At 33.4% G+C, this 22,749-nt stretch overlaps 1 protein-coding gene, 1 long non-coding RNA gene and 1 pseudogene across 2 annotated transcripts; 2 read left to right on the top strand and 1 right to left on the bottom strand.

The window, feature by feature from the left end:
* The first annotated feature begins 602 nt into the window (after positions 1 to 602).
* LOC120144828 (D-3-phosphoglycerate dehydrogenase 1, chloroplastic-like) lies at positions 603 to 3,813 on the top strand. Its single transcript, XM_039158789.1, has 4 exons — positions 603 to 1,176; positions 1,501 to 1,988; positions 2,791 to 2,886; positions 2,972 to 3,813. The coding sequence occupies exons 1-4, from the start codon at positions 618 to 620 to the stop codon at positions 3,641 to 3,643; spliced, it is 1,815 nt and encodes a 604-aa protein (XP_039014720.1). The 5' UTR covers positions 603 to 617; the 3' UTR covers positions 3,644 to 3,813.
* Positions 3,814 to 5,029: 1,216 nt separating this feature from the next.
* Positions 5,030 to 6,808, top strand: LOC120144790 (annotated as a pseudogene).
* An 11,864-nt stretch (positions 6,809 to 18,672) lies between these two features.
* On the bottom strand, positions 18,673 to 19,748 carry LOC120144822. The gene is made up of 2 exons (XR_005518066.1): positions 19,638 to 19,748; positions 18,673 to 18,704 (listed from the first exon to the last, which is right to left on the bottom strand). It is a non-coding gene; the product is annotated as an uncharacterized LOC120144822 (long non-coding RNA).
* Between the last annotated feature and the right edge of the window lie 3,001 nt (positions 19,749 to 22,749).

Below are 22,749 nucleotides of genomic sequence, written 5' to 3'. Positions count from 1 at the left end.
TTCTGCCCTACAGATCTTATTGATTCCCTGTGACCAACACCTACCACCTTCAACTTGCACAAGTTTCACGCTACCTTGAGGAGCGTGACAACTACATCGTTTTCTTTGATCCACCAACCCTTAATGATAAATATATTACTCATCCAATTATAAACATAAATGTATTGCTTTTTAGGATAAACTCATTTAACTTTTAATAATTTCTTATTTTAAATAAATCGAAAATCAAAATGAATAATGAAAATTAAAAGATTAAACTAAATCAAAATAAAATGTTCAAATAATTCAATACTACAACCGAACCGATTTTAACTCCTATACCCTGGGTAGATAGCAAACCGGTTGGAATTATTTGTTGCCAAAAAATGGCAGATTTAATTGGAAAAACAACCCCACTGTCATTCTCGTCGCGTCACTACACGCTCCGACTTCTCCGCTCCAAGAGATAGCGGCGCGTGCAATCCTCCCAACCCTCATTCACTGTATCTCACCAAACCAAAAAGGAAAAACCATATAAATTCCCACTCTTTTTCATTTCATTTCCTCGCCGTACTTTCTTCGCCTCCTTTCCCTCCCATTCCAAAAGAGAAAACATCATCGATTATATCACGTCGACGATGGCTTCACTTGGAACCCCAACACTCAAAAACCCATCATCTGTCTTCCTTTCCTCCAAACCCCGCCTCCCTTCTGTTCTTTCCGCCGCATTCCCCAACACCCTCCGCTTCCCCCGGTCCCACCCTCAAGGCGGCCGCCGTTTCCTGATCATAACCGCTTCCGCGGCCTCCTCTTTCTCCAACAAACCCACTGTCCTCGTCGCCGAAAAGCTCAGCGAAGCGGGCTTGGAACTGCTCAAGGAGTTCGCCAACGTCGACTGCTCTTACAACCTCTCCCCCGAGGAGCTATGCACCAAGATCTCGCTTTGCGATGCCTTGATTGTGCGCAGTGGGACCAAAGTTAACCGCGAGGTTTTTGAATCTTCTGGCGGAAGATTGAAGGTCGTTGGGAGAGCTGGTGTTGGGATCGATAATGTGGATCTGTCTGCCGCCACCGAGCACGGTTGTTTGGTCGTCAATGCGCCTACTGCTAATACCGTTGCGGCAGCTGAACATGGGATCGCGCTCTTGGCTGCCATGGCTCGAAACGTGGCTCAGGCTGATGCTTCCGTCAAGGCTGGTTAGTACTCGAAAACAATTTTTTTGTCTTTTTTTTACATTCCATGTTGATTACTTAGATCCCGATTTTATGTTTGGTCTTTTGTTGCTATGGTTAAATATAGGAAATGGCATATAATTATGGATCTGTTTTGGTTATGATAATGACACTGTGTAAGAAATATATTTCCGACTATTGGCAGTTTAAGGTAATGTGGTTGAGATTTTATATTTACTTTAGGCAATATAAGCTCGCGGGATGATTTGATCTTATTTCTTTACGAATTACATTGATTTTGCCGTTAACTAGATTTCTGAAAAAACTTTTATGTGCTTTTATATGTAGGGAAGTGGCAGAGGAACAAATATGTGGGTGTATCTCTTGTTGGAAAAACGCTTGCTGTAATGGGTTTTGGAAAGGTTGGATCAGAAGTAGCTCGGCGAGCCAAGGGACTTGGCATGCATGTTATTGCACATGATCCTTATGCCCCGGCTGATCGTGCTCGTGCTATAGGTGTGGAGCTAGTGAGCTTTGATGAAGCCTTAGCGACTGCTGATTTCATCTCTCTTCACATGCCTCTCACCCCAGCTACTAATAAGATGCTCAATGATGAGACATTTGCTAAGATGAAGAAAGGTGTTCGAATTGTCAACGTTGCTCGTGGAGGAGTGATTGATGAAGAGGCTCTTGTGAGGGCATTGGATGATGGGATTGTAGCTCAGGCTGCTCTTGATGTTTTCAGTCAGGAGCCGCCAAAACCAGAGAGCAAGTTGGTGCAACATGAGAGGGTTACTGTCACTCCACATCTGGGTGCTAGTACAATGGAGGCTCAGGTTAGTTAATTGTTGAGTGCATGTATTAATGTCTCACTTGTTTCTAGACTTGATTCTATGTTTAAAAAAGCGCGATTAAAGCGCCAAGCGACTCGAGCGAGGCCCCTGGCGCTTCAGCATAGCAAAAGCACTACGAATTCATTAGAATCGACGCTTAATCGCGAGTTTAGAAGATACGATTTTGGGCTTTAGCAAATATGATTTTTGGGCTTGTTTAGGGTTTAGCGGGCTATTAGATTATCAGACTTAGATCGGCTTTTAGTTTAGGCGGGCTAGGGTAAAAAATGCAAGTTGATGAAGGAGATGGAAGAAGATATTGGAGTGTCTAGTGATGAAGGAGATGGTGTTGTCTGAGTTGATGACGATGATGATTTAGAGGATTTTTAGTTATAAGGAATTGAGGGTTTAGAAATATACTTTTGTTCATCTCACTTTAGACTACTTTTGGTGTAGACCATCTTTTGAGATTAATATGCTCGTATAGTCGTATGGTTAATGGTATATAAGTATTTAAGTGTTTATAACTTATAAGTAAATTGAGAATTATATTTTGGTGTTTAAGTAATTATAAGTTTTGAATATATGCATTGACACTTTGATATTTAAGTATATATAAGATAATTTATAAATATTCTGTATTTTTTTGTGAATTTCGGCCTTTCTGGCGCTTCGTGTGCATAAAGCGAGCGCTTTCGCTTAGCGCTTAGCGCTTCGGCGTCTAGGATCCTAGGCGCTCTAGGGCGCTTTACGCTTTTTAAAACCAAGACTTGATTATTGAATGAATCATTTCTATGCTTTTCAGGAAGGAGTGGCTATTGAAATATCTGAAGCTGTTGTCGGAGCCTTGAAAGGGGAACTTGCTGCAACTGCAGTCAATGCACCAATGGTTCCTGCAGAGGTACAATGGGTTATATTAATTTTGCTTTATATTTTACTTTATTCATCCTGGATTTCAGTTTCACTTATCCGTTATTCCCCTACAGATTCTAACTGAGTTGAAACCTTATGTCGAACTTGCTGAGAAACTTGGGAGGTTGGCTGTCCAACTAGTAGCAGGTGGAAGCGGTGTTAAAACTGTTAAAGTATCTTATGCTACCTCTAGAGCCCCAGATGATTTTGACACTAGGTTGCTTCGTGCAATGATCACAAAGGGCATAATTGAGCCAATTTCCAGTGTTTTTGTGAACCTGGTCAATGCTGATTTCACTGCTAAACAGAGAGGACTGCGGATTACAGAGGAACGTGTCCTTTTAGATGGTTCACCCGAGAGTCCACTGGAGTCCATCCAAGTTCAGATTGCAAACGTGGAATCAAAATTTGCCAGTGCCATGTCGGAGTCCGGTGAGATTAGGGTTGAAGGAAGGGTGAAGGATGGAGTTCCCCATCTGACAAAAGTAGGGTCATTCGAAGTGGATGTGAGCTTGGAGGGTAGTATTATACTTTGCAGACAGGTCGATCAGCCAGGTATGATCGGCACAGTTGGCAGTATTTTGGGCGAGGAGAATGTGAACGTGAGCTTCATGAGTGTTGGGAGGGTTGCTCCGAGGAAGCATGCAGTGATGGCCATTGGAGTCGACGACCAACCCAGCAAGGAAAGTCTGAAGAGGATCGGTGAAGTCCCTGCCATCGAAGAGTTCGTTTTCCTCAAGTTGTAGTCTGGCTGTATTGGTACCTACATATCTTTTCCTTATCAGGGATGGTTGGGCATTTTTATACTACATTGTATTGTAGTGCTCAATTTTGGAACTTGTCATTTGAGTGTGTTGTGTCGTTGCTTTTAGGGTGATTAAAGTAGGGGGAGAAGGAATAATTGAGGTTTGCAACACATATTTTAATCTGATTTTAATGAATGTAGTAGGATCTTTCCTTTTACCAAATTATGAACTATTTGGTTAATGAAATTCTGTTCTTTTACTGAGTTAATTCTAATTCCAGTTATAATCAAATAGTGAACTGTTTTCAGGCATAACCCTTAAAAGATAAACATTTCATTCTCTGCTGAAGTTTTAAGCAATTAACTCAATGGAATTTGATTACCAATGTTTTTAAAACCGGATCGGACATTAAATCGGTGAAGGTATTGGTTCACTGGTTCAACCGCGGTTGAACCGGATTTTATATAAAATAATATATATTTTTAAATTTTACATAATATTCAAAGCGATATTAATATATATGTAATATTTTTTTTAAGTTTATAATATTAAAAGGTATAAAAATATCACAAGTCATAACATATATAAATTAAAAACCATAAAATCAAGTGAAACAAAATGATTCAAATCAACTACAACATAATATTTAAGGTAAAACATATTAAATTATAAATATAATTATATAACTATAATAAAAAAAAATTGGAGCTTAAAAAAATCATAACAAATGATGTCATTTGGTTTAATTTTTTTAAAAAAAAACAATCTCACATGGCTAATAAAAATATAAGAGCATCCCAAAAGCTTAAAGAGTAAAAATATGAGAACAAAACAATCCCACATGACTAAGAAACATAGAAGAGCATCCCAACTTACTTCTATAAATAATAGAGGTAATTAGACATTCAAAATCATTGAGCCTTTTGGTGAGCACATAATGAACTATTATTTTGCTTCAATTGAGCTCAAATTTTAGGCTTCAATCGAACTTCTAATTTTTTTTTTAGTTCGAGCCTTTTCGAGTTCAAGTTTTAATATTATATTTCGAGTTTGAGTTGAACTTGATAATTTTTAGCTTGTGAGTTTTTGAGTCGAGTTGAACTTACTTTTAAAGTTTTTGAGTTCAGTCGAGCTCGGCAATACTCGAATTTGACTCGGCTCGTTGAACAAACGACGTCGTTTGGTTTAATTTTTTTTAAAAAGAAAAAAAGTGAACCGACGGTTCAAACCGATTTTACCGGTTTTTAACCGGTTCATTGTCAGACCGGTTTTGTGAGGTAACCGGACCGGACAGGCCACCGGTTCACGTTTCAACCGGTTGAACCGGCCGGTCCGGTCCGGTTTTGATAACCATGCTGATTACTCCACTAATGTTAAAAACATGTAATGGCGACAAGAAGTCATAGAAAGCAAATGAGACCTAGAATTCTTTTCTTCGATCAGAACATATTCTTGTTTAGCCTTAAAAGCCTCCTCCCCATTCAACAGTGCCGAACACTTGGCAAATGGTATTTGACTTGCAACACAAGGAAACTCCTTTGTCGTCTCTCTGTCCTTTCATAGGTTTTCGTGTTGGAAAAACAATCCTCAATCTTTACACTTGAAACACATACAAATTTAGTTTTGTCTTGTCCGGGTTCTTAAGGGGTGAAGTAATTTAGGGAAATGGGGGATCGATAGCTTGACTTGCCAAGAGTCTGGGGTTCCTGCCTCAGTGTAGACTAAGGGTTCTCATGGTGGGTCTGGATGGTTCTGGCAAAACAACCATTCTTTACAAGCTAAAGCTGGGAGACCTGCTTAAAACCAAGCCCACTATTGGTATAATCTAAAACTCATCTTCCTTCATGTCTGGTTTTCGTTCAACTGTAAAGCTCTTTATTTTCTCTGATGTTAAGTTGTTAAGAATTTGACTAATTAATCCCGTGCCTGTTGTATAAATTTCTGATGGAGCAGGTTTTAATGTAGAGAGCATACAGTACAGAAATATATGCTTCGATGTATGGGATTTTGGAGGAGAAAGCAACGTATACTAGATTAGTTTCCTTTGGCTAATGAAATGTATAGGGGAGAGGTTAATTGAATATTATAATACAGATTCGGCCATTGTGGAAACGATACTTCCTTAACGTCCAGGCATTAATCTTTGTGGAGGACAGCAGCTACAGAGAAAGAATCTCGGAAAGAACTCCACTGGGCATTAGCCGATGTTAGTAAGCCCTTAATATTCAAAATCTTTCATGTCATTGCATAGGGATTAATTTGATGCATTGCAGAATGAGCTAGCCAATGCAGCAGTGTTAGTGCTGGCCAATAAGCAAGAGCTGCCCCACGCCATGTCGTCCTCTGAGATTGCTGATAAACTAGGTTTACACTGTCTTGGTCTGCGACCCTGGTAATTCGTTCTCTTTCTTTTTCTAGCCAGGGAAATTTTAACCTAATTTAAGTCTATACAATTAATAATAATTTTGATTACAATTGATTACAATCGAGAATGTTACACTGCAACTAGTTTTAACATAAAATGTTATATGTATACATTAAAAAGTTACGCTATTAATAATAATTTTGATCATAACCCTAGAATATCTTGACGGCAACTTTTTAAATTGTAGCCAGAATAGTTATGCAATCTATATATATTGTTATAAAAAACGCAATATTTCCAGTTTCAACATAAAATGCTATCTAATTTGCTCAAAAAAAAGTTTATGTTCTTGATACTTTTTTTATTACGGCTGATTCTTACCTTCGTTTAGTCTTATGTTAATTAGTTGTATTTTAGATTCATCTTACTAAATCTATGGTTAATGTATTAAGGAAAAAGATTAGAGAATGAACCTTTAATAGTTGAAGTAATGATTGCTATTTTTAGAGGTCTCAAATTTGAGCATCAATAATTGTCAAGGTATTTAAACGTTTATTGTTAAATAGTTGAAAGTTTTTTAAAAAATCAATAAAAAAGATAGGATATTTTGGTGCAGGTTCATCCAGAATACTTCGGCTTACACTGGACATGGACTCTATGAAGGTCTCCATTGGTTGTTCGACAATATCTCAAACATGGAAGATTCGTGCTCCTATAACCACTGTTCTCTTCTGTTTTCACTTGGAAATAAAATTGATCTAAGACTCATTGAAATTGAGAAAGAAGTCGGCATGCTTTAAATATTTTCTTTTCTTTTCGAGTAGCAATTTTAAATCACACACCCTATATATGTTACATGAATTAGATTTTTAGAGAGTATATGTATATTCGATATCTTTAATTTATAATTATATTCGAATATTTGTATGTTTTAGTAGTACTCTTGTTTGAGTAGGAATAATTGGGATACCGAAATATATGGAAAATGCAAATACAAAACAAAATCATGCGGATACTTGTGGCATGTGTAAGGGTGGCAACGGATCGGGCAGGAACAGTTTTGCATTATCCAATTCATCTTCAATACTTGCGGTTATGGTTTTAGGAAATCCTCATTATATGTTTCGGGGATACTTTTGTCTCTATACCCATCCCTTACGGATCCGTGTGGGTTTCGGTTAATCTTCACCCTAAAAAAATAAACAAACATTTTTTAAATCAATGCAACACCTAAACTTGTAAGATATATCAGATTGTCTCAAATTGATCTCTATTTATAATATGAAAGTTTAAAACTTCAATATTCATCTAAAACCAAATGTATATGTACAATCTTAACAATTTTCAATCTCAACAAATCAATGTATATTAAATAAGAAAAGATTTAAAATTCAATTTTAATTCATTTGAGATGTAACAGTGGAAATACGCAATTTCACAATCTTATCATATATAATTTTTATTATTAATGGTATATAGGTAAATGATTATATATATATTTTTAAAATTTTTGTAAAATATCAGGGATCCCTACTGATTTTTTTGGGATCTCTACAGTTATTCACACGGTACGGTTCGATTATCCCTGCGATTCGATATAACAATTCCCGTCTCTATCTCCATTTGAGCTTCGGGGATAAAACTTCCCCCATTCCCTTTTCCGTAGGTAAAGATTTCGATTATTCCCTATCTAGTTAGTTCAGATCCTATGATTTTCGATTTTCCCCCACCCGGTTACCACCCCTAGTCATTTGCTTTGTTTTGCCATCCCGCCAGCAAATCTTTTTATAAAATAATTGAGCTTACCAAACAGATCACTTTCTTATTATATTTAACATATTAAAACAAATTTATTTTGACGTAATCTCTATCTGATATCTCTATCAAGTGATAAATATTTCATTTTTTATGTATACTGTCAATTAATTAAAAAATTATAAATAAATATTATCTTATAATCATTTTAAATTATTTAATTTTTTTAAATTTACCTTAATAAACCAGACATTTCAACAAGGCATTATCGACCATGTAAAAACATTACAGCCTTTTTCATAGTGTAGGCGTGGAAAAAGAGTCCTAAAAATCTTATGTGAAACAGTGTGAATGTGTTCTCTCGAGGATTTCGTATCAGATAAAAAGGTTTAACTTTATTACTTCTTAAAGAATCTAAAACACCCATCCCAATCCCAAGCTGTAAAATTACGTCCTTTTCATGCTTCATTAGTAACCCTTAGAATGCAACTTTGGCAATCACAAAGCTAAACATTTTGATACTTTTAATATTTAAATTTAATATTGTTATAACCAAACCATAATAAATATGAAATCAAATCTTGTCAAATCATTAAAAATAAAATAATAGATACGAAAATGTACTTGAATTAATTGATATATTGAAATAATTGAATTTTATTTTGGTTATGATCTTTTAAGAAGATAGAGTTTCTTTAATTATAAACTCTCTGACATGATAAGATAAAATACGAGATTATCTATTTCTTGGAGACTATAACGCCTTTATATAGCTGAGTTAAGAATCAATTATTGTATGTACTTATAATTTTGTCCCTCTTTAAATTATAAATACAACTTTAATATTATCTAATCACACTTCTAATACCTTATGACTTTATAATATAATTGATAACTTAATTTATGTCATATTTAATGATAACAATGTACATTAAAAACATGTGCCCATAATTATGGATAATCTAACAATCTCCCACTTGGGCAACATATGTTTCTTGATAAATGTATAATCTTATGAGCTCAAAATGTGTTATCATGCAATATGTATTCTATAACAATCTAGTCTATAAATTATATCCATATAAGATCAAAGCAGTCTTCGTCGTATCAATCATGACTAGACCCATCAATGGTCACTTATACATATACAATCAAATGACATAGATCAATCATGGAGTGTAGCATGGAAATTACATGCAACGTGAACCAACCATGTCTATTTCAAACTGGTCATCTTTAAACATTAATGAGATCAAATTTCACCAAAATTAGAGTGTAGATAAACCAAAACAAACTTTATTTATGCAAAAAATAACTTTAAAATAAATATCCTTAAATTGAAGTAATTGAATTTGTGTTTATAATAAACGAGCATTAAAATTACAAACTCCCACTAAAATTGAATATCCTTAAATGCTATTACATCACATGAGTAGTGTGCTCATGAAAGACCTTGGGTGATAGTTCCTTAGTAAGCGCACAATTATGAGTTTGTACCAATATGTTCTATAAACACATAACAACTTTGAATTTTCTTTAACAACTAGAAACATAATGTCTATGTGCTCATACTTAAGTTGTTTATGTTATATATAAAATAAAGGAATGTAACTTAATTGTCAAAAAATAATTTATGTGGTATTTCTTATGAATCTATAATTAACAGTTCATGTGACAACATTTTGCATCAATATTCTAATAATTCGGAGTCCATAAATATGATAATCTCTTACTTAAAAGACCTTCAATGTGTGAGCATGTAACATTTTTGTTCTTAAATGTATTATATGAATCAATTTGATTGCTATTCAACGATCCATACCCAAATTGTTGAAATGTCTACTTAATATCCTAAAATCATACGCTATGTCTGGATGTGTATAAACTTGAGTATACATTAAATTCTTTATTTATTTTGAAGTATAAGTAACCTTTTTGCATTTCCTTAGTTTCAAAACCATCCTTAGGGTAAATCAAGACTAAACTTGTTTTCTTTAGCAATAAGGGGTATTATTTAGTTTACTCCCACTGAACTTATTGTATATACACTTGTCAACTAAATTCATCTCAAAACCAAAAAAGATAATCACTTGGTGAAATTTGTTATGAAATTAATGAGAGCCATACTTAAACTCATAAATAAATTTTCCTAACTTGTATATCATTAATTTTGTATCATCAGATACAATTTTCTAATTGCACCATATAAAATATTTCATCAATGTTACCATTAAGAAACACAATTATGAAATCCAATTTATATAACTCAAAATCAAATATGAGCAACAAGTATCATGATTATCCTAAAAGAATCTTTTAATAAAATCAAAGAGAAAGTCTCTACAAAATTAATACCTTATTTCTAAGTATAACTTTTATATACAAGACATGTCTTATACTTGTCAACATCACCATTTGCATCCATCTTAGTTTTTAATATCCATTTGTAACTAATTAGTTTTTCAACTTCAGGTAATGATACAAATTCTCAAACTTTATTTTCTTGTATAGAACTTATACTCTTCATGGCATTAGTCCACTTTGTAACACCTTAAGCTCGATTGGGCCTAAAATGCCACATTGGGCTACCGAGATAACCCCTGATTTTTAGAAACTAGTTCACTTTCTTTTTAAAACGTACAACATGGTATCAAATAGACATACATGACAATTATAAAAATATTTTATAAATCGGTGCTCAGTGACACATTGTTTAAAATCAAAATAATACAAACTTAGAATTCGATAAACCAAGTACATGAGTAAGGTTATATGAATATATATGCCCAATAAAGCTACAATACAACACTTGAAAGAGATGTTGGAAGTCCTACTGCGATGATACTCCACGATTGGCTCAATCTATTGACCTACAAACTGAAAACATCCGAACGCTGAGCTTAGAAAGCCCAACAGGAGGTACATGTATGATCTTAATCAAGTGCTACATACTTAGGGCTAACTATTTTATCATTGAAGTAGGAGTCTTACGCTTCCCTTAATCCTTTACTAAGGGTCTCACCATAAGTACACATCTATTTGGTCTCTACCCACACTAACTATAATCATTTTGCATTATCTAAATGTGACACTGACACTCCCTTGCTTATCTGAATGCAACACTGCTAGTATCTGGTCTCACATAGCCATCAGAAACTAGTTAACTGAGGGAACCCGATGTCACATAAATCAGTAAAATTCTCACTAAGTTGCTAAATGATTCATGGTCTCACATAACAATCAGGTAGATCATAGAGGGTGAACCCAATCATCACATAGAAATCGATAAAATTCATGCTTAATTGAATCATTGGCTCGGTCTCACATAGTTGTCAAGCCAAACGCTAAGGATATCTGTTGTACTAGACTGATGCAACTATACATGCATAACTGAGGCCCTAAAATCGCATAATCCTGAAAATGCCTTACTAGGGCAACTAAGGTAGCCTGGCTACACCGCAGCATAGCTGGACAAACTAAAGTGAGGCCATCCTCTCACTAGCTGTTATCTTGCTCGTTCTCAAACCTAGAATGTTATGCAAGGATTTATTAGTTTGTTACTTCAATTAGTTTATTAAACTACTCTATTCTAGTCATTTGTTACTTAAGGGAGTTTTAGTCATTCTCTGTATCTATAGAAGTCTTTACGTGTGTCGTGATTTTACGACGATTACTGTGTATCTATTCGTTGTATGTAACACTAGCTAGCCTGATACTTGAATCGGGTTCAGTGCTAGGTATTGACACTCTAATCGTTCTTATTGTACTTCTCATTAATACCTCTTAGATTATAGGGATAACTCATACGTTCTCGGTTTACTGATGTTCTCGTAGCACACGATTTCTGCTATTATTGAATTTGACTTACTTATCGTACCGCTTGTCGATACATTATCTGCAATGATCCTCCTCCTTAATTATTTGATACGTGCTCGACTAAAGATACTTGGACGTATCATGCTTAGTATGGTTACATCGATTGTAACCCACAGAGTAAGTTCAACCATTACAGATCATCCTTAGCTCTTACGGGCCTTAACGTGATCAAATCTAACTATCCAAGATAAGTAGTATTGATACTCTACTTGTAGAGTTACATATGGTCAGTTATCGATACCTCTATGAGTATCGGTACCAAAAATGACTTCAATTACTGAAAAATTATCCTAGCATCGATACCGAGTATGTTGAGTATTGATACTGTACGTAAGGGTAATATTAGTAGTCTTCCCAACATTATCGATACTCTTAGCTAGAAACCCCCAAATTTTATCCTAGTTCATCCAGTATGATACTATTAATCCAATATCGATATTGAAACCCAGAAATGTCTTATTTAAGCTCGGGAAATCCCAAAAATCACCTTAAAGGTCTTAGTTTGGTTCTTAATCATGTGTTAAAGCTTTAGGGAGTCACTTAGGGTTATAAAATGTCATAAAAACATATGATTTACATCTAAAACATCGTTTAATCATGAAATCAAGCATAAACCCTAAAATGCTCAAATACACAAAACTTAATAATTCTTCATGCTTATGAAAGCCTTAAAACTCTAAAGGATTAGAAATACACTACATTGGTGCCAGGATCCTAAAATGAAGCTCCTTGCTTAGCCACCCCATTTCCTTTAAGATTTGGATGAAAACTCTTACTTTACCTTTAGCTATAAAGAACCCAAGGCTTTGAAACATCAAAACAAGTTTGTTGGAGGGATTCGATGATGAAATTGAAACTCAAAAGAAGTATAAAAGGTTATCAATATCTTACCTTTAACCTAGACACTTGGACAGGAAAATGATAGAAGAAAATGAGAATGATGAAATGAAAAGAATAAGATGGAATGAGATATAAAAACCCTTATCTTTTTAAAAATGTGGAATTACACATTTGGTTATTCCTCATCTTTCTACTATTTAAAAATCTCATTTTTATGGCTAATTGGGCCTAATTCCAACTCAATTAAGCCCATCAACTTAAACTATGAAGTCCACGAGGTCTACATGCCTCTCGGGTAAACCCGAAACTACTAGTCCAGAATTTGAGGTGTTACAACTCTCTCATATTTGAAAGAAACTTCGTCCTCAAAATTTACTTGAATTGAAAAACAACTTATCCTTAGGTCAAACACTAAGAAACCTCGAAGCACCTAAACTCATATTAACATGATCCTCACGGAAGAAGTCCCCACAACATGAATTGTAACTCAAAAACTCATAAACAGATTTGTAACCACATTTTCTTATAGGGTGCTACTTGCTTCAAATCTTAAGCAAAATTCTTCAAGAGGTACGAAGCCAATAAGTCACGTTATTGCTTTCTAACAGTGAAAGCTCAAAACGTTTTACAAGAACAAAGCTACTCCCTAATCCAAACTGATATCGTTGACCCTTCTCATTGGCTAACTCTTACAAGCCGAGTTACCATACTACACAATTCTATAAATCTATGTTACTTGCTAAACTTAGGTAACTAGATTTACTACACGTTGAGATCCTACTGAAACTTGGCATACACAGCCTCGATGTTGACTACCAAAGGTATGATGACAATTCTTAACTTCCTAACATCGATCTCTACGCTTTTGTTGTGCAACTCTAATTAAATACCCATCTACAATACATGATTGTTCCTTATTTACCTCACGGTTTAAATATGCTCTACACATCGAATCGTGTATCTAAGAAACTCACAACTAAAAATCAACTACTTGCCTAGAAAAATCATCCAACTCTCCTGGAGAGCATGTCCCACAAAGCAGAGGTCTCTCACAACCGCACTCTGACTTAAAAATACTGAGACTCTACGTCTTGAACTAACTATCACTTATCACCATTGAGTTATCCATTGACGACTAACGCTACTTATTGCTATGTGTTTTATATAGCTCGTGCTCATATACCAACATGAAGACATCATTAACGAGGCTTGGCTCACTTAGGTAACTCACTTACTGCTTATATAAGAAGACATTATGGTGACGTCAGAGGGTTCACTACACCTCGAGACTCATAACTCACTATCATACCTATAATACCCTTAGTGCCTAGGATGAAATTCTAAAACTGCTACATCAGAATGTACACCTGACTAGCTTACTCCTCGCTAGTACTTGGGGCATCTATCCCCAGTTAGCAACTGAAGTGCCCTGTCACTAGTTGAGATATATCTTGATGTTTCTAACAACAAGGTGATTGACATACTAGTTAGAGCAACTTGGGTATTCTTAACATTCTCATGAAGATCCTTATCTTCAATGTTAAACTTAGGATTACTAAATCTCTACGGGTCGGTCACATGAACCTTGTACCGACAATGTAAAAATCCTTAAAGTCTCATATCTAACTTGACAACCCACACGAATATACCCCTAGGGAACACACAAGGGTGAAGGATTTTACGACTCAATATTTTCTTAGAGTTGACCTTCAACTCAATAAAGAACAACCACTTATTCTTTTATCTTTATACCTGCAATCCTGAGGTTAAAGCAATAATTGTGCTAACAACTTCTTTTAGGTCAACTATCGAGTCTCACCCAAACCTTAAAAGAATTTCTAAGGTATTCTGCCAAGGCCCACCAACTAGGCACTTGGACAGTCACGCCTAGATCCTCTACACGAATACTTTTCCTACCTAGTTCCCTTGATACCACCAAAGAATGTATGAACTTACTCCTACTAGTGCAACATGATAAACTGAGATAACTAAAAAAAATACATGGTATCATATTTGCAACATCAACGTCCTGACCTGCCTCTTTGTGAGCTAACAAGTTAGATCGTGCATAATCAAATTGGGAACTGGTCGATCTATTCCTTTACCCTTATACCCGAGCATAGAACTAACACCTCTCTGAGTAGGCTCTCTACCATACCTCTAGGGATCGCCTCCCTCAATCGAGCTGAAACATCATCATCCGAGCTAGGGCAATCCCTTACCATATGTGCTAAAGATCCACATCTATAGTACTTCTTATAAAGTTTAAAGCATATTCCTCGATATTTTTTACCACAATGCTCGTACTTTGATACCTTAAAACTCTATCAGAGTCTCTAGAGCTTTCCACAGACGGTGAAACCGGTGGTCTACGAGACCCTATGTTTGACTCCTGATTCGACTGGAGTGGAAAAGATGACGTCACTCTCCTATGTTCATGCATGCCTCTAGCCCTCTTTCCCACTGACTAAGATAGATCTACTAGTATGTCCTCGAGTGTCTCCTCTCGTACTGAGCGTATATTGGATGAGTAAAGACTCTCACCGAATCACTAGTGCTCACTCTAGAGACTAACTTTAGGGGTCTCCTCATAGACTTGGACCTACCTCCACGGTCTGAACTCGGCATCACTCTCATCGGCTGTAATGTTGGGGGTTTTTATGAACCCTAATTATCTTCAACTCTCTTAGATGAAGTTTACGATTACCTCACTAACTCAGTATCTCTCTTAGACTGTCCTACAACCTCACTCGACTATCGAGCTCCCTACTTAGGACCATCTCGACTGTATTTTCCTGGAAGGATAACTTAGCAAAGACCTTGGGAGGGTCGGCTGCAAGGTATAACAGGATGTCAAGGTGTAGGCCCTCTATGAACCTACGATAACAGTGCTCCTCTGTCAAGACCAACTTTGGTGTGTACCTACTCAGTATGAGGAACTCCCTCTCATACTCCATCATGGTACGATCTCCATGAGCTAGATGTAGAAATTACTCCCTCATATCATCGGTATGGGCATCTCCTATGTATTTCTGTCTGAACTTAGATATAAACTGCTCTTATGACGGTGTCTCTGGCTCCATAGCCAACTCTATCATCTCCCACCAGTTGATTTCATCCTTATTGAGCAGGGTAGTGATGCACTCAATTTTACCCTCTAGGGTAAGGTGCAACTATTAGAGGGTGTAGAGAGTCTCCTAGAGTCATTGGTCTACTACTATAACATCATCATCCCCTAAACCATAGAATCAGTGGTCTTGTATCTATGGAGTCTCTATACTCAGGGCTCCTAGTGCACTACTACAGGATGGGCTAGGGGTGTTGGTGGGGGAGGTAGTACAATTGAGGCGCTGGGTATGGTTCTAACTATCTATCTGAGCGTTGAGGTTAGGTTTCTAAAGAAGGTCGCCTCCTCGACTCCCATATCTATTGGTATATCATGTTGATACGTATTTGGGATTAACTCGTCATTGGTATCGGCTACTAGGGATGAATGACTCTCGTCCCTACCATCATAAATGTATGCTGGATCGTCTGCCATAGGTTTTCTTTGAAATTAGAAAGGAAGGGAGATTATTATTGTCATTCCAGTCTTTATAGTATCATTAACTCTCTAGAGGCATGTACATGTATAGACACTGGTTGAATCTTACCAGCGGGTCTTAGGAGCGATTAAACCTATACTACTAAATGTAACACCCTAATCTAGTCCGACCCGAAGATTAATGGACTATGATGTCACATGGGACAACTGAAATGGCTAACCCAAATTTTTTTAAACAACGATAAAACATTTATAAAATAACCATTCAAGTGATATAAAATAAAAGCATAATAAATCTATATTTTACAACGTTGGGGTACTCCCAAAAAATTCAAAATAGTACACTATGTTTAAGATAAAATATATTTATGACTAAATAATAGGGTCTACAATAGTACATGCCCTTTAATACAAATCAATACATACTTTGATGGCTCAATTGTGCTGTAATATTTAATGATAATAATGCTCCACGGATGACCTCTTAAGAACCTACACATGGAAACACATTCTGAATGCTGAGCTTACGAGCTCAATGCCTTACTAATAACTATACTACATGCATTCACTAAATGTGCATGCTAGAGGCATAGTTATGAAAGCATAAGGAAATACTGATATGACATGCTGACATAGACATCATGGTGTGGTTAAGGGTTCTGCATCTCGGAGCTCACATACCCCTCTAGCCTTCCTATATACCCTTGGGTATATGGGGTGAGATTTGGAACTGTATCAGAAATGTATACACGACCAACTTACTCCATCGAGTCATAGGGCATCTGCACCCAGTTGGCAGTTGGAGTGCCTTGGCACTGACTAGGATATCTATCTGTACGATCGTAATCTGCTAAAGCAACTCAAGTGTCCTAATTGTGTCCCAAGTATCCATCAAGGATAGTTTTATGTCATTTTGGTTGTTATTATTTCTAACCGTTTTGAGTTCATTACTATTTATTACTTGTAGTTTTATTTCATGACGTTCAGATATTATTGGGTCCTTCAATTATATCCCTTAAAACTCTTGGGTTTCTTACCCAAAATTGTTCGTAGGTAGCGATACTAAGCCCCTCAGTATCTGTACTAACCTCTGGGTATCGATACTACTGACTTATTGATGGATGATAACAAAAAGGCTGGTATCGATACTCTAGCTTGAGTATTGATACTTCTGTTCTATGGTATAGATACTTTTCTAAGTACTGATATTGGATTTGGCCTCGATGTTTTAAAAAATATCGAAGTATCGATACCCCTGTTAAAGAGTATCGATATTATACCCTTGGTATCGATACTCCTATAAAATATCGATACCAAAAATGGCTATTGGAATCTGATGAGTGAACTTGGTATTGATACCACCCTGAGAGTATCGATACCTTACTTATAGTATCGATACCCATTGCATGAGTATCGATACTTCTAACCCAAAACCCCCTTTGTTTTAGCATATGAAGAACAATATACGTAATGTTCCCAGTACCAATACTCACACCCAGAAATACCCTGTTTTGGCACAAAAATGCCTTTCACACACTCCAAGCATCCTATTGAGGTCCTCAATTATTATTAGAGTGTTATCACTACAAGAAATTTCGATTGTTTCAACAATATTATTTATCACTACAAGTACTAAATTTGTCACAATATATTTATTCTGACCAATTTTATTTGTTATCATGTTTGTTAGAACAACCTTGTCATGTAAAATATATTGTGACAAAATTGTGTTCGTTACCATTGTATAGTATTTATTGTAACAATGAAATTTCGTTATTATAATTAACTTATCACAATAAAATATTTGTCACAATCAATTAACCATTTCATCACGAGAAGTACATTTTGTCATAACTAACTTATATTTAAACATCAAATATAAAGGGATTTTGTGACGAAAATACATAAGACAACAAAAATTATTTTGCCATAGTTGTTATTTCGTCACTAAATGACTTACAGAGACAAAATATTTGTTAAAATAAAATAATTATTTTATCACAAAAAGTAAATTTCGTCACAATTAAGTTAAATTATAACATCAAACAAAAAAAGTTTTCATGACAAAAAGACATATTACAACAAAATTTATTTTCTCACTATTTTTATTTCGACACTAAATATTTTTTATAACCTTTTACTGTGACTAAATAATTTTGTTACAATTTGTTATTGTGAAAAAATATTATTTGTCACAATTTTTTATAATGAGAAAATAATATTTGTTATAGATTGTTATTTTGATTAAATAAATTTGTCACAATTTTTTATTTTGACAAAATATTGAAAATTAATAAATTTGACATAACTTTTTACTTTGATTAAATTTAACGTGTTATTGTGACTAAATCATTTTGTTACAATTTGTTGTTGTGAAAGAGTATTACTTGTCACAATTTTTTATGATGAGAAATTAATATTTGTTATAAATTATTATCTTGGTTAAATAACTTTGTCATAATTTTTTATTTTGACAAAATATTGTGACAAAATAAATTATCATAAATTATCTTTCTTGTAGGGCACAAATATCGATATAGGGTATCATCTGAAACAATAGCAAACTGTTCCTTGTCGTCACTTGTATTTCTCCTCTTATTTGATCCATTCTCAGAAAAATAGAATTAGTTTACTTCCCATGGCTATTCCTTTGACCCGCCATTATTATCAGCAAATGTTTCCTGACAATTATAAAACTTTTCAAAGATTTACAAACTGAACCAATCTTGAGGATCAAACCACCCAAAATGTAAAGTACTAGCACAAAAGCTAAACAACAGACCAAATCAAAAGGTAAGGTAGGCATATTTTCATTTTTACAATCATCAAAGCATAATTCAAATAACAATAAATTTTCCATTTGATTGTTGGTTTTACTACTTCTTGCTTATACAAATAAAAAGAACAAAAGAGGTGTCTAGATAAACAAAAACATATTTTTGGAAAGTTAAAAGTTTTCACCTTAATGAACACCAAAATGTACAAAATTACTTTCACACATAAAATTTGTGCTTCAATAAGCACAAGATTGCATACATTGGTTCATCTTTTAGAAAATAAGATCTTACTTCTCAGAAAATTTTCAATAAAATGAAAAACAAATAGAAAAACACGTTGAAAGGAAAAGTTTGCCCAAATCCTTAGCACTGCATAGCTCAGCTTTTCAAAAAAGCAAATTTAGAGATAAATAACCCATTCATTTCAGCTACAAGAAATTAAAACCCCACTGCATATCACCCATCCGAAACTAATTCAACAGATAATCAAGAGAAACCCATAATTAAAAAGGTCCAATCACGTGAAAGAATAAATAAAAAAACAAATAAAACCCCACAAATTTAAACAACATACATGTAAATTATCTCCAAAAATTAACAGAAACACACACAAACATTAGATTAAATAAATAAACTATAATTCCTCACATCAATCACAATGATGTTCAAGTCAAATGGAAAACCCCATAAATTAAGCCAGAACGAAATTAAAAAGATAATTAAAAGCAACGAGAAAACGTAGATCTACCCCAAAGAGCGTCTAGAAGTAAAAAAAATGAAAAATAAAGCAGAACAATCAGAGGGAAAACAATGGCCGAAAAGATAATGGGGTTTTACCTGAGAACTGAAGTCGATTCTCAACGTGTAAATGACTAGATTTTAAACAAAGAAAAATATAGTCCAAAGAGAGAGAATTAGGGGGCGGAAGATATATTGCTTTCGTTTTGTGAGTTGTTCTTTGTTTATTTTCTAGGGTTTTGTTTGCGTTAAAGTATACAAAAGGACTCGATTATACAATATGCTGCAATTCTTCTTACGGTTAAAAATTATAAAATATTTTTATAATGGTAAAATATTATTTTATTGAGTTTTTCGATTTTTAGAAATTATGACATAATTATTTTATTATTCATATATTTTAAAATTATTTTTTATTAAAAAATTAATGATCATTGAGTTAGATGATGATAGTGATAATAACAGTTATGGTGTGAAGATATGGACGACCAATATGAAGACGAAGAGAATGAGGAGGATTACTTATAATTTTACGTGAGAAAATTATTTTATTAAAATATATTATTTAGTTGAATTAATTACGATTGCTTGTATGCTTCTAAATGAAATTACTTTTAATTTATTCAATTATGCATATTGATTTATTCAAATTCTTTACCTAATTAAATTATTTACATAATTATAATTAAGAAAAAAGTTTTAAACTAGCTTCGTAAAAAATAAATGAAAACATTTTGATAATATATTTTATTATTATATTTTATTTGAAAATGCCATTGTATTATATATATCATAGAAATTTGATTTTTTTTGAACTTTTTGTTTTTATAATAATAATTATATTTTCTCATTATAATCAAAATGTATAACTACAAGCATATTTTTCATAAAAAAACCTAAAATCAATTATTAATTAAAAAATAAATTTTTTATTATTTTAATTTTTCTATAACAATAACTATAAAACTTTTATTATATAACATTTTTGCACCAAAAAATAGGGAGAAATGATTCTGATAGTATAATTTTTCATAATGATTAAAATATATAACAACAAAAATAATTGATTACAAAAAACTTAAATTTTATTATCTGATGTGATACTTTTTTCTATAACAATAACTATAAATTATAATTACAAAACTTATCAATATCACTTTTTGAAACAAAAAAAAAGTGGAGAAAAATATTTATCACAATATATGTCATCACTATAATTAAAATTTAGAACTACAAGTATAATTTGTCACAAAAATGTGAATACCATTATTTTTTGTGACAATTTTTTTTTGTAATAATTATAAATACTTATAGTTACAAAAATTGTTACTATATGATTTTTTTGGCGTAAAAAATAGGGAGGAAATTTTTTATGACATTATATTTTGTTACTATATAACATTTTTGACCTTAAAAAATAGGAAGAAATGATTATAATAGTATAATTTTTCATAATTATTAAAATATATAAGTAAAAATAATTTATTACAAAAAACTTTAATTTTATTATTTGATGTAATATTTTTTCTATATAAATAACTATAAATATAATTATAAAATTGTCAATATAACTTTTGAAACAAAAAAGTGGAGAAAAATATTTATGACAATATATGCTATCACTATAGTTAAAATTTATAACTACAAATATAATTTGTCACAAAAATGTGAATATAATTATTTTTTATGACAATTTTTTTTGTAATAATTATTAACATTTATAGTTACAAAATTTGTCACCATATGACTTGTTTTTGAGTAAAAAAATATGGAGAGAAATCTTTGTGACAATATATTTTATCACTATAATTAAAACAATAACGACAAACACTGTTTTTTGCTAAAAACTAGAATCTCATTATTTGTTGTAACAATTTTTTTTGTAATAATAATTATAGCTTATAGTTACAAAACATATCACTATATGATTTTGTTTTTGTACAAAAAATTGGAGATAATCATTTGTGACTATACATTTTGTCACTATAATTAAAATATATAATTACAAACAAAATTTGTCACAACAAATCTAAATCTCATTATTTATTGTGATAATTTTTTCTGTCATAGTTAGTAAAACTTTTAGTTACAAAAGTTGTCACTATATACCTTTAATTTGGCGCCAAAAAATTGGAGGGAAACATTTGTGACAAAAATTCATAATAAAATCTATTTTGTCACCATATGTTACACATGTTCGTTAATTGTGAAAAATTATTATGACGATTTTAACTTTTTTTCATAATTGTATATATTTTAAAATCTAATGTGACAATTATTTATTTTGTCACCAAAAAGTTACAAATAGTGACAATTAATTTTTACAAAATTAAATTTGTCAAAATAGTAGAAATTTCTTATAGTGTATGTCTAATAATAGGGGTTATAATAAGTATATAAACATGTTGAAAACACCCAAACACTGAAATCTACCATGAACAAGCTTCATAACTCATACAAACTAACAAACTCACCTAGTGATCTACAATGTAGTAAAGTTGAGTTAAAAGTGAGTTACCTTGATTTCCTAAGCTGCTGGAAGTATCCAAGGCTAAACCAAGTGTTAGCTTTTCTTTCTCTTTAACTTTGGAGCTTTCTCTAACTTTGGAGCTTTCTCTAACTTTCCTTACTTGACTCAAACACTTGAGTTCATAAATTGACCTAAAGGTTACAAAGAGATTATAAACCATTCCTAAGGCTTGAAATACTAAAAAAATGAGATGCTTTGTTACTTTTTATAGGTGGAAGGCTGAAAGATACTATGATCAAATCTTCCAAGAGAGGGCTTGAATGAAAGCTTAGAAGACGGAGGTTTTATTCCTTACCTTGAAATCTAAAAAATGGAATGATTGCCAAGCAAAGTTGGCAGCTTTGTTTCTTTGTGACTAAACTCACATTTTGGATACCATGATCCAACCTTCTAAGAGAGGGCTTGAATGAAAGCTTAAAAATGGAGGTTTTATTCCTTACCTTGAAATATAAAAAATGGAATGATTGCCAAGAAAAGTTGGCAGCTTTGTTTCTTTTTATAGGTGGAATAATGAAGGATAAAAGAAGGAGAATAAGAGACAAAGAAGAGTTGAGAAAAAGAGAGAGTGCCAGATGTGAGATTACCCAAATTAATGGGTTTTCAACATTTGTAAGAATTTTTGGTATAATAGCTCTATTAGTCTTTTAAATTTTAGTCACAAATTAAAAACACCATTTTTAA

The sequence above is a fragment of the Hibiscus syriacus genome, unplaced genomic scaffold (assembly GCF_006381635.1).
Source record: "Hibiscus syriacus cultivar Baekdansim isolate YM2019G1 unplaced genomic scaffold, ASM638163v2 tig00110890_pilon, whole genome shotgun sequence".
Classification (NCBI taxonomy): domain Eukaryota; kingdom Viridiplantae; phylum Streptophyta; class Magnoliopsida; order Malvales; family Malvaceae; genus Hibiscus; species Hibiscus syriacus.
Note: the sequence above shows the minus strand (reverse complement) of the source record. Positions and strands in the feature narration are given on the sequence as shown.